This window comes from Cololabis saira, chromosome 15 (genome assembly GCF_033807715.1).
Source record: "Cololabis saira isolate AMF1-May2022 chromosome 15, fColSai1.1, whole genome shotgun sequence".
Classification (NCBI taxonomy): Eukaryota; Metazoa; Chordata; class Actinopteri; order Beloniformes; family Belonidae; genus Cololabis; species Cololabis saira.
The window spans coordinates 45,121,953-45,139,964 of record NC_084601.1 but is presented as its reverse complement, the minus strand read 5'-3'; the positions used below and the strand labels follow the sequence as shown (position 1 = coordinate 45,139,964).

The window sequence follows — 18,012 nt, the reverse complement described above, 5'->3', positions numbered from 1 at the left end:
TTCCAAACTAACGTACCAAACTAACGTACCAAACTAACGTACCAAACTAACGTACCAAACTAACGTTCCAAACTAACGTTCCAAACTAACGTTCCAAACTAACGTACCAAACTAACGTTCCAAACTAACGTTCCAAACTAACGTTCGACTGAACGTACCAAGCTAACGTTCCAAACTAACGTTCGACTGAACGTACCAAGCTAACGTTCCAAACTAACGTACCAAACTAACGTTCCAAACTAACGTACCAAACTAACGTTCCAAACTAACGTAATAAACTAACGTTCCAAACTAACGTACCAAACTAACGTAATAAACTAACGTTCCAAACTAACGTTCCAAACTAACGTTCCAAACTAACGTACCAAACTAACGTACCAAACTAACGTTCCAAACTAACGTACCAAACTAACGTTCCGAACTAACGTACCAAACTAACGTACCAAACTAACGTTCCGAACTAACGTACCAAACTAACGTTCCAAACTAACGTTCCAAACTAACGTTCCAAACTAACGTACCAAACTAACGTTCCAAACTAACGTACCAAACTAACGTACCAAACTAACGTACCAAACTAACGTTCCAAACTAACGTTCGACTGAACGTACCAAACTAACGTTCCAAACTAACGTACTAAACTAACGTTCCAAACTAACGTTCCAAACTAACGTTCCAAACTAACGTTCCAAACTAACGTACCAAACTAACGTACCAAACTAACGTACCAAACTAACGTACCAAACTAACGTTCCAAACTAACGTACCAAACTAACGTACCAAACTAACGTTCCAAACTAACGTACCAAACTAACGTACCAAACTAACGTTCCAAACTAACGTACCAAACTAACGTTCCGAACTAACGTACCAAACTAACGTACCAAACTAACGTTCCGAACTAACGTACCAAACTAACGTTCCAAACTAACGTTCCAAACTAACGTTCGACTGAACGTTCCAAACTAACGTTCCAAACTAACGTTCCAAACTAACGTACCAAACTAACGTACCAAACTAACGTTCCAAACTAACGTTCGACTGAACGTACCAAACTAACGTTCCAAACTAACGTACTAAACTAACGTTCCAAACTAACGTTCCAAACTAACGTTCCAAACTAACGTTCCAAACTAACGTACCAAACTAACGTACCAAACTAACATACCAAACTAACGTACCAAACTAACGTACCAAACTAACGTTCCAAACTAACGTACCAAACTAACGTTCCAAACTAACGTTCCAAACTAACGTACCAAACTAACGTACCAAACTAACGTACCAAACTAACGTTCCAGACTAACGTTCCAGACTAACGTTCCAAACTAACGTACCAAACTAACGTTCGACTGAACGTACCAAACTAACGTACCAAACTAACGTACCAAACTAACGTACCAAACTAACGTACCAAACTAACGTACCAAACTAACGTTCCAAACTAACGTTCCAAACTAACGTTCCAAACTAACGTTCCAAACTAACGTTCCAAACTAACGTACCAAACTAACGTACCAAACTAACGTTCCAAACTAACGTACCAAACTAACGTTCGACTGAACGTACCAAACTAACGTTCCAAACTAACGTTCCAAACTAACGTTCCAAACTAACGTACCAAACTAACGTTCCAAACTAACGTTCCAAACTAACGTTCCAAACTGACGTTCCAAACTAACGTTCCAAACTAACGTAATGAACTAACGTTCCAACACTAACGTTCCAAACTAACGTTCCAAACTAACGTTCCAAACTAACGTACCAAACTAACGTACCAAACTAACGTACCAAACTAACGTTCCAAACTAACGTTCCAAACTAACGTTCCAAACTAACGTACCAAACTAACGTACCAAACTAACGTACCAAACTAACGTACCAAACTAACGTTCCAGACTAACGTTCCAGACTAACGTTCCAAACTAACGTTCCAAACTAACGTACCAAACTAACGTTCGACTGAACGTACCAAACTAACGTACCAAACTAACGTACCAAACTAACGTACCAAACTAACGTACCAAACTAACGTACCAAACTAACGTTCCAGACTAACGTTCCAGACTAACGTTCCAGACTAACGTTCCAGACTAACGTTCCAGACTAACGTTCCAAACTAACGTTCCAAACTAACGTTCGACTGAACGTACCAAACTAACGTACCAAACTAACGTACCAAACTAACGTACCAAACTAACGTACCAAACTAACGTTCCAAACTAACGTACCAAACTAACGTTCCAAACTAACGTACCAAACTAACGTACCAAACTAACGTTCGACTGAACGTACCAAACTAACGTTCCAAACTAACGTACCAAACTAACGTTCCAAATTAACGTTCCAAACTAACGTACCAAACTAACGTACCAAACTAACGTACCAAACTAACGTTCCGAACTAACGTACCAAACTAACGTACCAAACTAACGTTCCGAACTAACGTACCAAACTAACGTTCCAAACTAACGTTCCAAACTAACGTTCGACTGAACGTTCCAAACTAACGTTCCAAACTAACGTTCCAAACTAACGTACCAAACTAACGTACCAAACTAACGTTCCAAACTAACGTTCGACTGAACGTACCAAACTAACGTTCCAAACTAACGTACTAAACTAACGTTCCAAACTAACGTTCCAAACTAACGTTCCAAACTAACGTTCCAAACTAACGTACCAAACTAACGTACCAAACTAACATACCAAACTAACGTACCAAACTAACGTACCAAACTAACGTACCAAACTAACGTACCAAACTAACGTTCCAAACTAACGTTCCAAACTAACGTACCAAACTAACGTACCAAACTAACGTACCAAACTAACGTTCCAGACTAACGTTCCAGACTAACGTTCCAAACTAACGTACCAAACTAACGTTCGACTGAACGTACCAAACTAACGTACCAAACTAACGTACCAAACTAACGTACCAAACTAACGTACCAAACTAACGTACCAAACTAACGTACCAAACTAACGTTCCAAACTAACGTTCCAAACTAACGTTCCAAACTAACGTTCCAAACTAACGTTCCAAACTAACGTACCAAACTAACGTACCAAACTAACGTTCCAAACTAACGTACCAAACTAACGTTCGACTGAACGTACCAAACTAACGTTCCAAACTAACGTTCCAAACTAACGTTCCAAACTAACGTACCAAACTAACGTTCCAAACTAACGTTCCAAACTAACGTTCCAAACTGACGTTCCAAACTAACGTTCCAAACTAACGTAATGAACTAACGTTCCAACACTAACGTTCCAAACTAACGTTCCAAACTAACGTACCAAACTAACGTACCAAACTAACGTACCAAACTAACGTTCCAAACTAACGTTCCAAACTAACGTTCCAAACTAACGTACCAAACTAACGTACCAAACTAACGTACCAAACTAACGTTCCAGACTAACGTTCCAGACTAACGTTCCAGACTAACGTTCCAGACTAACGTTCCAGACTAACGTTCCAGACTAACGTTCCAGACTAACGTTCCAAACTAACGTTCCAAACTAACGTTCGACTGAACGTACCAAACTAACGTACCAAACTAACGTACCAAACTAACGTACCAAACTAACGTTCCAAACTAACGTACCAAACTAACGTTCCAAACTAACGTACCAAACTAACGTACCAAACTAACGTTCGACTGAACGTACCAAACTAACGTTCCAAACTAACGTACCAAACTAACGTTCCAAATTAACGTTCCAAACTAACGTACCAAACTAACGTACCAAACTAACGTTCCAAACTAACGTTCCAAACTAACGTTGCAAACTGACGTTCCAAACTAACGTTCCAAACTAACGTAATGAACTAACGTTCCAACACTAACGTTCCAACACTAACGTTCCAAACTAACGTTCCAAACTAACGTACCAAACTAACGTACCAAACTAACGTACCAAACTAACGTACCAAACTAACGTACCAAACTAACGTTCCAAACTAACGTTCCAAACTAACGTACCAAACTAACGTACCAAACTAACGTACCAAACTAACGTTCCAAACTAACGTTCCAAACTAACGTTCCAAACTAACGTTCCAAACTAACGTTCGACTGAACGTACCAAACTAACGTTCCAAACTAACGTACTAAACTAACGTTCCGAACTAACGTTCCGAACTAACGTTCCGAACTAACGTACCGAACTAACGTACCGAACTAACGTACCAAACTAACGTTCCAAACTAACGTTCCAAACTAACGTACCAAACTAACGTTCCAAACTAACGTACCACACTAACGTTCCAAACTAACGTTCCAAACTAACGTTCCAAACTAACGTAATAAACTAACGTTCCAAACTAACGTTCCAAACTAACGTTCCAAACTAACGTTCCAAACTAACGTACCAAACTAACGTACCAAACTAACGTTCCAAACTAACGTTCCAAACTAACGTTCCAAACTAACGTTCCAAACTAACGTACCAAACTAACGTACCAAACTATCGTTCCAAACTAACGTACCAAACTAACGTACCAAACTAACGTACCAAACTATCGTTCCAAACTAACTTTCCAAACTAACGTTCCAAACTAACGTACCAAACTAACGTACCAAACTAATGTTCCAAAGTAACATACCAAACTATCGTTCCAAACTAACTTTCCAAACTAACGTTCCAAACTAACGTACCAAACTAACGTTCCAAAGTAACATACCAAACTAACGTAATAAACTAACGTACCAAACTAACGTTCCGAACTAACGTTCCAAACTAACGTTCCAAAGTAACATACCAAACTAACGTAATAAACTAACGTACCAAACTAACGTACCAAACTAACTTTCCAAACTAACGTTCCGAACTAACGTACCAAACTAACGTTCCAAACTAACGTACCAAACTAACGTACCAAACTAACATACCAAACTAACGTACCAAACTAACGTTCCAAACTATAGTTCCAAACTATCGTACACATGTACAGATTGTAACTAGCGTTTCTCCACAGAAGAAGAATACTCCCTGCTGTCTCATCTGTAACTCTTTATTCACCACAGAAGAAGAATACTCTCTGCTGTCTCACCTGCCGGAGGCCACCAGGGTGGGGGAGGAGTCTGACGAGTTCCAGGAAGTCGTCAAGACTTTCTACGAGACGATCAACGAGTATCACAGCAAGATCCGGATCATCCAGGTGAGATTAACCAGTACAGGTGAGATTAACCAGTGAGATTAACCAGTACAGGTGAGATTAACCAGTACAGGTGAGATTAACCAGTACAGGTGAGATTAACAGGTGAGATTAACCAGTACAGGTGAGATTAACCAGGACAGGTGAGATTAACCAGTACAGGTGAGATTAACCAGTACAGGCGAGATTAACAGGTGAGATTAACCAGTACAGGTGAGATTAACCAGTACAGGTGAGATTAACAGGTGAGATTAACCAGTACAGGTGAGATTAACCAGTACAGGTGAGATTAACCAGTACAGGTGAGATTGCGTTTTCGACATTTCGACTTTTTTTCTCAAAATTTCACTTTTTTCTCAAAATTTCAACTTTTTTCTCAAGATTTTGACTTTTTTCTCAAAAATTCCGACTTTTTTCTCAAAATTTCGACTTTTTTCTCAAAATTCCGACTTTTTTCTTGACTATTTTCTCAAAATTTCGACTTTAAAAAAAAAAAAAATCTACTTTTTTTTCAAAATTTTGACTTTTTTCTCAAAATTTCTCGACCGGTACCAGTATGTTAGTGGTTCTGGACCGGTACCAGTACGGTTTAGAACACGAGTCTCCAGGTTTGGTTTGGTTTCAATTTTTGATGAAAAAGTTGAAATTTTGATGAAAAAAGTCGGAAAAAAAGTTGAAATTCAGAGAAAAAAGTTGAAATTTTGAGAAAAAGGTTGAATTTTTGATGAAAAAGTTGAAATTTTGATGAAAAAAGTCAGAAAAAAAGTTGAAATTTAGAGAAAAAAGTTGAAATTTTGATAAAAAAGTCGAAATGTCGAAAATGCAGGAAAAAACGCACGCTCGCACGCAAAAAACGTACGTCCTCACCTGTACCTGTACCTGTCCTCACCTGTACCTGTACCTGTCCTCACCTGTCCCTGTACCTCTCCTCACCTGTACCTGTCCTCAGGTGGAGAAGCTGATGAACCGTCTTCTCTACAACCAGTACAAGCTGAAAAAGGCCAGCGTTCTACAACAGTCGTCGCACCCGCAGGTGGAGAGGACGCTGTACCACGGGACGGGCCAGGACTCCGTCAGGGAGATCTGTGTCCACGGGTTCAACCGCAGCTTCTGTGGTAAAAACGGTAGGTCTGACCTCTGACCTCTGACCCTGACCTCTGACCCCTGACCCCTGACCCTGACCTCTGACCCTTGACCTTTAACCCCGACCTCTTACCCCGAGTTTGGAACGTTAGTTTGGTACGTTAGTTTGGTACGTTAGTTTGGAACGTTAGTTTGGAACGTTAGTTTGGTACGTTAGTTTGGTACGTTAGTTTGGAACGTTAGTTTGGTACGTTAGTTTGGAACGTTAGTTTGGAACGTTAGTTTGGAACGTTAGTTTGGTACGTTAGTTTGGTACGTTAGTTTGGTACGTTAGTTTGGAACGTTAGTTTGGAACGTTAGTTTGGTACGTTAGTTTGGTACGTTAGTTTGGTACGTTAGTTTGGAACGTTAGTTTGGTACGTTAGTTAGTTTGGTACGTTAGTTAGTTTGGAACGTTAGTTTGGAACGTTAGTTTGGTACGTTAGTTTGGTACGTTAGTTTGGAACGTTAATTTGGTACGTTAGTTTGGAACGTTAGTTTGGTACGTTAGTTTGGAACGTTAGTTTGGAACGTTAGTTTGGAACGTTAGTTTGGTACGTTAGTTTGGAACGTTAGTTTGGAACGTTAGTTTGGTACGTTAGTTTGGAACGTTAGTTTGGTACGTTAGTTTGGTACGTTAGTTTGGTACGTTAGTTTGGAACGTTAGTTTGGAACGTTAGTTTGGAACGTTAGTTTGGAACGTTAGTTTGGTACGTTAGTTTGGTACGTTAGTTTGGAACGTTAGTTTGGAACGTTAGTTTGGAACGTTAGTTTGGAACGTTAGTTTGGTACGTTAGTTTGGAACGTTAGTTTGGAACGTTAGTTTGGTACGTTAGTTTGGAACGTTAGTTTGGTACGTTAGTTTGGTACGTTAGTTTGGAACGTTAGTTTGGAACGTTAGTTTGGAACGTTAGTTTGGAACGTTAGTTTGGTACGTTAGTTTGGTACGTTAGTTTGGAACGTTAGTTTGGTACGTTAGTTTGGAACGTTAGTTTGGTACGTTAGTTTGGAACGTTAGTTTGGAACGTTAGTTTGGAACGTTAGTTTGGAACGTTAGTTTGGAACGTTAGTTTGGAACGTTAGTTTGGAACGTTAGTTTGGAACGTTAGTTTGGTACGTTAGTTTGGTACGTTAGTTTGGTACGTTAGTTTGGTACGTTAGTTTGGTACGTTAGTTTGGAACGTTAGTTTGGAACGTTAGTTTGGTACGTTAGTTTGGTACGTTAGTTTGGTACGTTAGTTTGGTACGTTAGTTTGGTACGTTAGTTTGGTACGTTAGTTTGGTACGTTAGTTTGGAACGTTAGTTTGGTACGTTAGTTTGGAACGTTAGTTTGGTACGTTAGTTTGGAACGTTAGTTTGGTACGTTAGTTTGGAACGTTAGTTTGGTACGTTAGTTTGGAACGTTAGTTTGGAACGTTAGTTTGGAACGTTAGTTTGGAACGTTAGTTTGGAACGTTAGTTTGGTACGTTAGTTTGGAACGTTAGTTTGGAACGTTAGTTTGGTACGTTAGTTTGGTACGTTAGTTTGGTACGTTAGTTTGGAACGTTAGTTTGGAACGTGAGTTTGGTACGTTAGTTAGTTTGGTACGTTAGTTAGTTTGGTACGTTAGTTAGTTTGGTACGTTAGTTTGGAACGTTAGTTTGGAACGTTAGTTTGGAACGTTTGGTACGTTAGTTTGGTACGTTAGTTAGTTTGGTACGTTAGTTTGGTACGTTAGTTTGGAACGTTAGTTTGGTACGTTAGTTTGGTACGTTAGTTTGGAACGTTAGTTGTGAACGTTAGTTTGGTACGTTAGTTTGGAACGTTAGTTTGGTACGTTAGTTTGGTACGTTAGTTTGGAACGTTAGTTTGGAACGTTTGGTACGTTAGTTTGGTACGTTAGTTTGGTACGTTAGTTTGGTACGTTAGTTATTTTTGTACGTTAGTTAGTTTGGTACGTTAGTTTGGTACGTTAGTTTGGAACGTTAGTTTGGTACGTTAGTTTGGTACGTTAGTTTGGTACGTTAGTTTGGTACGTTAGTTATTTTTGTACGTTAGTTAGTTTGGTACGTTAGTTTGGTACGTTAGTTTGGAACGTTAGTTTGGAACGTTAGTTTGGAACGTTAGTTTGGAACGTTAGTTTGGTACGTTAGTTTGGTACGTTAGTTTGGTACGTTAGTTTGGAACGTTAGTTTGGTACGTTAGTTTGGAACGTTAGTTTGGTACGTTAGTTTGGAACGTTAGTTTGGAACGTTAGTTTGGAACGTTAGTTTGGAACGTTAGTTTGGAACGTTAGTTTGGAACGTTAGTTTGGAACGTTAGTTTGGAACGTTAGTTTGGTACGTTAGTTTGGTACGTTAGTTTGGTACGTTAGTTTGGTACGTTAGTTTGGTACGTTAGTTTGGAACGTTAGTTTGGAACGTTAGTTTGGAACGTTAGTTTGGTACGTTAGTTTGGAACGTTAGTTTGGTACGTTAGTTTGGTACGTTAGTTTGGTACGTTAGTTTGGTACGTTAGTTTGGTACGTTAGTTTGGTACGTTAGTTTGGAACGTTAGTTTGGTACGTTAGTTTGGAACGTTAGTTTGGTACGTTAGTTTGGAACGTTAGTTTGGTACGTTAGTTTGGAACGTTAGTTTGGTACGTTAGTTTGGAACGTTAGTTTGGAACGTTAGTTTGGAACGTTAGTTTGGAACGTTAGTTTGGAACGTTAGTTTGGTACGTTAGTTTGGAACGTTAGTTTGGAACGTTAGTTTGGTACGTTAGTTTGGTACGTTAGTTTGGAACGTGAGTTTGGTACGTTAGTTAGTTTGGTACGTTAGTTAGTTTGGTACGTTAGTTTGGAACGTTAGTTTGGAACGTTAGTTTGGAACGTTTGGTACGTTAGTTTGGTACGTTAGTTAGTTTGGTACGTTAGTTTGGTACGTTAGTTTGGTACGTTAGTTTGGAACGTTAGTTTGGTACGTTAGTTTGGTACGTTAGTTTGGAACGTTAGTTGTGAACGTTAGTTTGGTACGTTAGTTTGGAACGTTAGTTTGGTACGTTAGTTTGGTACGTTAGTTTGGAACGTTAGTTTGGAACGTTTGGTACGTTAATTTGGTACGTTAGTTTGGTACGTTAGTTTGGTACGTTAGTTTGGTACGTTAGTTATTTTTGTACGTTAGTTAGTTTGGTACGTTAGTTTGGTACGTTAGTTTGGAACGTTAGTTTGGTACGTTAGTTTGGTACGTTAGTTTGGTACGTTAGTTAGCTTGGTACGTTAGTTAGTTTGGTACGTTAGTTAGTTTGGTACGTTAGTTTGGAACGTTAGTTTGGAACGTTAGTTTGGTACGTTAGTTTATTACGTTAGTTTGGTACGTTAGTTTGGAACGTTAGTTTGGTACGTTAGTTTGGAACGTTAGTTTGGTACGTTAGTTTGGAACGTTAGTTTGGAACGTTAGTTTGGAACGTTAGTTTGGTACGTGAGTTTGGTACGTTAGTTTGGAACGTTAGTTTGGAACGTTAGTTTGGTACGTTAGTTTGGAACGTTAGTTTGGTACGTTAGTTTGGAACGTTAGTTTGGAACGTTAGTTTGGAACGTTAGTTTTGTACGTTAGTTTGGTACGTTAGTTTGGAATGTTAGTTTGGTACGTTAGTTTGGTACCTTAGTTTGGAACGTTAGTTTGGTACGTTAGTTTGGAACGTTAGTTTGGTACGTTAGTTTGGAACGTTAGTTTGGTACGTTAGTTTGGTACCTTAGTTTGGAACGTTAGTTTGGTACGTTAGTTTGGAACGTTAGTTTGGAACGTTAGTTTGGTACGTTAGTTTGGAACGTTAGTTTGGAACGTTAGTTTGGAACGTTAGTTTGGTACGTTAGTTTGGTACGTTAGTTTGGAACGTTAGTTTGGAACGTTAGTTTGGTACGTGAGTTTGGTACGTTAGTTTGGAACGTTAGTTTGGTACGTTAGTTTGGTACGTGAGTTTGGTACGTTAGTTTGGTACGTTAGTTTGGAACGTTAGTTTGGAACGTTAGTTTGGTACGTTAGTTTGGAACGTTAGTTTGGTACGTTAGTTTGGTACGTTAGTTTGGAACGTTAGTTTGGTACGTTAGTTTGGAACGTTAGTTTGGAACGTTAGTTTGGAACGTTAGTTTGGAACGTTAGTTAAGTACGTTAGTTTGGTACGTTAGTTTGGTACGTTAGTTTGGAACGTTAGTTTGGAACGTTAGTTTGGTACGTTAGTTTGGAACGTTAGTTTGGTACGTTCAGTGGTACGTTAGTTTGGTACGTTAGTTTGGTACGTTAGTTTGGTACGTTAGTTTGGAACGTTTGTTTGGAACGTTAGTTTGGTACGTTAGTTTGGTACGTTAGTTTGGTACGTTAGTTTAGTACGTTAGTTTGGTACGTTAGTTTGGAACGTTAGTTTGGAACATTAGTTTGGAACGTTAGGGCGTGACCTTTAACCTCTGACCTCTTGTTTCAGCCACCGTCTACGGCCAGGGCGTGACCTTTAACCTCTGACCTCTAACCTCTTGTTTCAGCCACCGTCTACGGCCGGGGCGTGTACTTTGCCGTGAACTCGGCCCTGTCGGTCCAGGATCAATACTCGCCCCCGAACGCGGACGGGTACAAGTTCGTGCTGGTGTCGAAGGTTCTGACGGGCGACTTCACGCGGGGCGACCACGGCATGAAGACGGCGCCGCTGAAGGAGACGGGCGCCGTGCCGCTGCGCTACGACAGCGTGACCGATGACATCACCAAACCCTCCATGTTCGTCATCTTCAACGACACGCAGGCCTTTCCTGAATACCTGATCACCTGCCAGAGGGTGCACCGCTGATCAATGATCACCTGATCAGCTGCCAGAGGGTGCACCGCTGATCAATCATCAATAATCAATGATCAATGATCACCTGATCAATCATCAATGATCACCTGATCACCTGATCAGCGGGTTCACCGCTGCACTGCAAAAGCTCAAAATCTTACCAGGAATATTTGTCTTATTTCTAGTTAAAGGAGCATGAGTCAGGATTGAGGCAGGATTTATGAAATAAATGCGTATATGTTTTAAGTTTTCTAGTAATAATGTCAGATGAAGCGTTCCAAACCAAAAAGAACGAGCCCTCTAGCGTATCTTGCACGTTCTCCCCGTTCTCCCGTGCCGGCTTCACTGTTGGCTGCAGTACCCCCGACGGCCGTCGTGGTGAAGGGTGGCGCTAGACCAGGGGTCCCGCGGCTCTACAGCCGCATGCGGCTCTTTAGCGCCGCCCTAGTGGCTCCTGGAGCTTTTTAGAAAATGTTTGACCTTTTTTTTTTCTTTTTTTTCCCTCTTTATTTTCTCTTTTTTTCCTCTTTTTTTCCTTTTTTCTTCTTTCTTCTTTTTTCTTCTTTTTTTTCTTTCTTCTTTTTTCTTCTTTTTTCCTTTCCTTTTTAATCTCAACATTTCGACTTTTTTCTCGAAATTGTACTTCAACATTAATTTCGACATTTTTACTTTTTTCTCAACATTTTTACTTTTTTCTCGACATTTCGCCTTTCACCATTTGCCTTCATTCTAATTCTGATACAAGACTTTTCATTTTTTGTGGCTCCAGACATATTAGTTTTTTGTGTTTTTGGTCCAATATGGATCTAAAACATTTTGGGTATCCGACCGCTGATTTAGAGAGTCTCATTTCTTAAGAGGAGCCTCATGCTCCTTTTAAATTGTCTAATTTTTTCCATCGGCCGCTCTAAGCGTCGTTTAAAGACAGAGTTTCTGAGCATAAGTTTGCTTTTAGAAAAGCTAATTACTTCTGCAGAGAGAAACCTTTTACATTTACCAATGAAAGCCCCTGTCTGTCTGTCCATCCAGGTTTAAATGAGGATATTGATTTCAGTCCTTTTTTGTAACTGTTTCATTACAGATCGTGTTCTTTCTTCTCCTATTTCCAGTATTTAATTGTTCAACAATTGGTGGAGCCTTTTATTGGTGATTATCTGTTATTTCTCTTGTTTCCATGTGTCCTCCACCTGCCCAGGTGAGTGTTCCACCTGAGGAAGCTGTGGCTGAAACGCGTGGCTGTAATCTGTAACTGTAACTGTAATCTGTAACTGTAATCTGTAATCTGTAGCTGGAACATCTTCCACATGAAATAACCATTTCAAATAAAGACTTTTTATATTTGAAGAAGAGTGCCTTTGATTTTTCTTCTTTTTAAAAAATCTCATTACACTTAAAACAAGAATCATCACCAGAAAAATAAAATAACTTATTTGAATTTTCACTTGAAATAAGTAGAAAAATCTTGTTCCACTGGCAGATTTTTCTACTTATTTTAAGTGAAAATCTACTTGAAACAGGTGAAAATTGTTGTTTTTTCCAGTGATGAGTCTTGTTTTAAGTGTAATGAGATTTATTTAATAAAATGAGACATTTTAACTAGAAATAAGACGAATATTCTTGTTAAGATTTTGAGTTTTTGCAGTGCACCGCTGATCAATGATCAATAATCACCTGATCACCTGATCAATAATCCCCTGATCACCTGATCAATAATCCCCTGATCACCTGCCAGCGCTGACGAGGACGTGGACGTTTCTGGACTCATTTTATTGTTTCAAACCTTCATGTTGAGCTACGAGCTCGTCCGTCTCATTTCTGACGAATGTGATCAATTAAAACCTTTTAAACAAATAAATTAATGAATGTGATCAATTAAAACCTTTTAAACAAACACATGAACTGAATGTGATCAATTAAAACCTTTTAAACAAACATGGACCTGATTATTGGATTATTGATTATTGGACTTGGTCGTCGTGACGTCGTCGTTGGCGGAGCCGCCATGTTGGAAGATACTTAGCTTTTTTATTGATTTTAAATATATATATATATTTTTTTTTTTTTTTTTTACACTATATTTATTAAAATGTTTTCAATTATTACAACCATACAGTTATATCTGTTCAAAAATAGAAAAAAACTAAGAAAACACACAAACATAGCAGACATAAAGATAAAACCAACCAGAACGGTTCGTACATTTTCATCAACAGAATCGTCCAGTTCAGGATTCATTTCTGCTCATAAACGCAGGAACTAAACGCAGGAACTAAACGCAGGAACTGGCCCAGAAAAAGTCATCAGGTTTCCAATCAAGTGACTTGAATGTACCTTTTAGAATAGAATAGAACAGTAGACTTTATTTATCTCCCACAGGAGAAATTTAGTCGTGCAGCACCAAAACACACACACTTTATACAGAAAATGTAAAATAGAAATTACCATAAATAGTTAAATAATAAAAAAGAGAAATATAAAAAGTAGAAAAAGACTATGTACAAGAGAGAAAAATGGTAGTAAACACCAAGTAAACAGATAATATTTCCAAAAATACGTGAGGTATTAGTGGTTATTGCTCTTTTAAAGATACAGGTTTATTGCACACGGGCGGCTACAGTTGTTTATTATACAGTCTTATGGCTGTGGGGATGAAGGACCTGTTACTTACTTTTAGATACTTTTTGTATCTTTGTATTGTTGTTTTTCTTTTTAAAGTCCAAATATATTTAAAGTTCTCAGCTTGAGCTGCTTCAGTTTCACCAGACCAGACTAAATCCTGCCCTCTAGTGGCCAACACGCCTCATTACTGGGGAGAAAAACGTTAGTTTGGAACGTTAGTTGGGTACGTTAGTTTGGTACGTTAGTTTGGTACGTTAGTTTGGAACGTTAGTTTGGAACGTTAGTTTGGAACGTTAGTTTGGAACGTTAGTTTGGTACGTTAGTTTGGTACGTTAGTTTGGTACGTTAGTTTGGAACGTTAGTTTGGAACGTTAGTTTGGTACGTTAGTTTGGTACGTTAGTTTGGTACGTTAGTTTGGTACGTTAGTTTGGAACGTTAGTTTGGAACGTTAGTTTGGTACGTTAGTTTGGAACGTTAGTTTGGAACGTTAGTGTGGAACGTTAGTTTGGAACGTTAGTTTGGAACGTTAGTTTGGAACGTTAGTTTGGTACGTTAGTTTGGTACGTTAGTTTGGAACGTTAGTTCGGTACGTTAGTTTATTACGTTAGTTTGGAACGTTAGTTTGGAACGTTGGTTTGGAACGTTAGTTTGGTACGTTAGTTTGGTACGTTAGTTTGGAACGTTAGTTTGGAACGTTAGTTTGGTACGTTAGTTTGGTACGTTAGTTTATTACGTTAGTTTATTACGTTAGTTTGGAACGTTAGTTTGATACGTTAGTTTATTACGTTAGTTTGGAACGTTAGTTTGGTACGTTAGTTTGGAACGTTAGTTTGGTACGTTAGTTTGGAACGTTAGTTTGGTACGTTAGTTTGGTACGTTTGTTTGGTACGTTAGTTTGGTACGTTAGTTTGGAACGTTAGTTTGGAACGTTAGTTTGGTACGTTAGTTTGGTACGTTAGTTTGGTACGTTAGTTTGGTACGTTAGTTTGGTACGTTAGTTTGGTACGTTAGTTTGGTACGTTAGTTTGGAACGTTAGTTTGGAACGTTAGTTTGGTACGTTAGTTTGGAACGTTAGTTTGGTACGTTAGTTTGGTACGTTAGTTTGGAACGTTAGTTTGGAACGTTAGTTTGGAACGTTAGTTTGGAACGTTAGTTTGGTACGTTAGTTTGGAACGTTAGTTTGGAACGTTAGTTTGGAACGTTAGTTTGGAACGTTAGTTTGGTACGTTAGTTTGGTACGTTAGTTTGGAACGTTAGTTTGGAACGTTAGTTTGATACGTTAGTTTGATACGTTAGTTTGGAACGTTAGTTTGGAACGTTAGTTTGGTACGTTAGTTTGGTACGTTAGTTTGGTACGTTAGTTTGATACGTTAGTTTGGTACGTTAGTTTGGTACGTTAGTTTGGTACGTTAGTTTGGTACGTTAGTTTGGAACGTTAGTTTGGAACGTTAGTTTGGAACGTTAGTTTGGTACGTTAGTTTGGAACGTTAGTTTGGAACGTTAGTTTGGAACGTTAGTTTGGAACGTTAGTTTGGTACGTTAGTTTGGAACGTTAGTTTGGTACGTTAGTTTGGAACGTTAGTTTGGTACGTTAGTTTGGTACGTTAGTTTGGTACGTTAGTTTGGAACGTTAGTTTGGGACGTTAATTTGGTACGTTAGTTTGGAACGTTAGTTTGGTACGTTAGTTTGGAACGTTAGTTTGGAACGTTAGTTTGGAACGTTAGTTGGTACGTTAGTTTGGTACGTTACTTTGGAACGTTAGTTTGGTACGTTAGTTTGGAACGTTAGTTTGGAACGTTAGTTTGGTACGTTAGTTTGTTACGTTAGTTTGGAACGTTAGTTTGGTACGTTAGTTTGGTACGTTAGTTTGGTACGTTAGTTTGGAACGTTAGTTTGGTACGTTAGTTTGGAACGTTAGTTTGGTACGTTAGTTTGGTACGTTAGTTTGGTACGTTAGTTTGGTACGTTAGTTTGGTACGTTAGTTTGGTACGTTACTTTGGAACGTTAGTTTGGTACGTTAGTTTGGAACGTTAGTTTGGTACGTTAGTTTGGTACGTTAGTTTGGAACGTTAGTTTGGTACGTTAGTTTGGAACGTTAGTTGGTACGTTAGTTTGGTACGTTAGTTGGTACGTTAGTTTGGTACGTTACTTTGGAACGTTAGTTTGGTACGTTAGTTTGGTACGTTAGTTTGGTACGTTAGTTTGGTACGTTACTTTGGAACGTTAGTTTGGTACGTTAGTTTGGAACGTTAGTTGGTACGTTAGTTTGGTACGTTAGTTGGTACGTTAGTTTGGTACGTTACTTTGGAACGTTAGTTTGGTACGTTAGTTTGGTACGTTAGTTTGGTACGTTAGTTTGGTACGTTACTTTGGAACGTTACTTTGGAACGTTAGTTTGGTACGTTAGTTTGGAACGTTAGTTTGGTACGTTAGTTTGGAACGTTAGTTGGTACGTTAGTTTGGTACGTTAGTTGGTACGTTAGTTTGGTACGTTACTTTGGAACGTTAGTTGGGAACGTTAGTTTGGTACGTTACTTTGGAACGTTAGTTTGGTACGTTAGTTTGGTACGTTCAGTCGTACGTTAGTTTGGTACGTTCAGTCGTACGTTAGTTTGGTACGTTGGTTTGGAACGTTGGTTTGGAACGTTAGTTTGTTACGTTAGTTTGGAACGTTAGTTTGGTACGTTAGTTTGGTACGTTAGTTTGGTACGTTAGTTGGTACGTTAGTTTGGTACGTTACTTTGGAACGTTAGTTTGGTACGTTAGTTTGGTACGTTAGTTTGGTACGTTAGTTTGGTACGTTACTTTGGAACGTTACTTTGGAACGTTAGTTTGGTACGTTAGTTTGGAACGTTAGTTTGGTACGTTAGTTTGGTACGTTAGTTGGTACGTTAGTTTGGTACGTTACTTTGGAACGTTAGTTGGTACGTTAGTTTGGTACGTTACTTTGGAACGTTAGTTTGGTACGTTAGTTTGGTACGTTAGTTTGGTACGTTCAGTCGTACGTTAGTTTGGTACGTTCAGTCGTACGTTAGTTTGGTACGTTGGTTTGGAACGTTGGTTTGGAACGTTTGTTTGGAACGTTAGTTTGGAACGTTAGTTTGGTACGTTAGTTTGGAACGTTAGTTTGGTACGTTAGTTTGGAACGTTAGTTTGGTACGTTAGTTTGGAACGTTAGTTTGGTACGTTAGTTTGGAACGTTAGTTTGGGACGTTAATTTGGTACGTTAGTTTGGAACGTTAGTTTGGTACGTTAGTTTGGAACGTTAGTTTGGAACGTTAGTTTGGAACGTTAGTTGGTACTGTGACGACCCACCCTGTCTTAACAGGGTGTTCTGTTCATGTGCAGGAGGAGGGGACCAGCCTGCATGGGTGTGCCTAGAGGAGGAGGCACACCTGACTCCAATCAGGCCCAATATTTAAGCAGGCTGGTCAGGGCCATTTGGCCTCTCTCCCCTGCTCAGTAAGCATGGTTTTCTTTTGGTTGTTTTGAGTTTGTTTGTCTTTAGTTTTCTGCACTTGCACATACACTACACTTACACACATCCACACCTGCCATACACCACTGATCAAACTGATGACTCACACCTCACCTTACCTGTTTGATTGATTTAATTATAAATAAATACATTGTTTTGAACAGTTATCTCTGTGTGTGGTCTCCCATTTTTGTCATGACGAAGTCAGTTCATGACAAGATGGGGGCTCGTCACTTTAGTTAAGTTTACTGGTAGATTTGGGTTGTTACTTGCTTGTTTTTCTATCAATTGTTTGGTAAACTTAAGCTTTGTTTGTGTTCTGTGGAACAGACTGGTTTGGGAGACACACATAGGTTTTGTATGTATGGGAGGGGGGAGAGCATTAGGAACTCATTCTTTCACTGCAGGTTTATAAAGTTTATAAAGTGCTTTAGTCCTTGGGGCTCCAACTCCCGGTAGCTTTTAACAGTGGGTCTCCATATGGGACCTGCCGTCTTTTTTTTTGTCTGGTTTAGATTGCATTCCACGAAAGCTGGAGTGTGGTGGTACCACTGAGAGGCCCTTGTTGGAGGGGGGGACTCGGGAGGGCCACTGAAGACTAGGGTTGAGCCAGTCAGTCAGGTTTTGCGTAGGCAGGTTACATAGGGGAGTTGGGCCCTGGGGTCTTTTGCTACTTGTTAGTTTAAACCGTTGCAGTGGGTTTTTTTTTTAATTTTATTTAAAAAAAAAAAAAAAAATGAGTTCTGTGGAGGACTTTCTGCAGGATCCATCTGTGAATAGACTGGACAGATGCACAAAAGACCAGCTGGTACAAATAGCAGAGCACTACAAAAT

The 18,012-nt window shown here is 39.2% G+C and overlaps 1 protein-coding gene across 1 annotated transcript in view; it reads left to right on the top strand.

Moving 5' to 3' along the window:
• Nucleotides 1-13,005, top strand: part of LOC133460980 (protein mono-ADP-ribosyltransferase PARP10-like) — a 50,920-nt gene extending 37,915 nt beyond the window's left edge. Inside the window, exons 11-13 of the mRNA XM_061741692.1 lie at nucleotides 5,040-5,173; nucleotides 6,120-6,294; nucleotides 10,791-13,005. Of these exons, the coding sequence (XP_061597676.1) occupies nucleotides 5,040-5,173; nucleotides 6,120-6,294; nucleotides 10,791-11,089 (608 nt within the window). The 3' untranslated portion in view covers nucleotides 11,090-13,005. The remainder of the gene's footprint in view (nucleotides 1-5,039; nucleotides 5,174-6,119; nucleotides 6,295-10,790) is intronic.
• The last annotated feature ends 5,007 nt before the right edge of the window (nucleotides 13,006-18,012 follow it).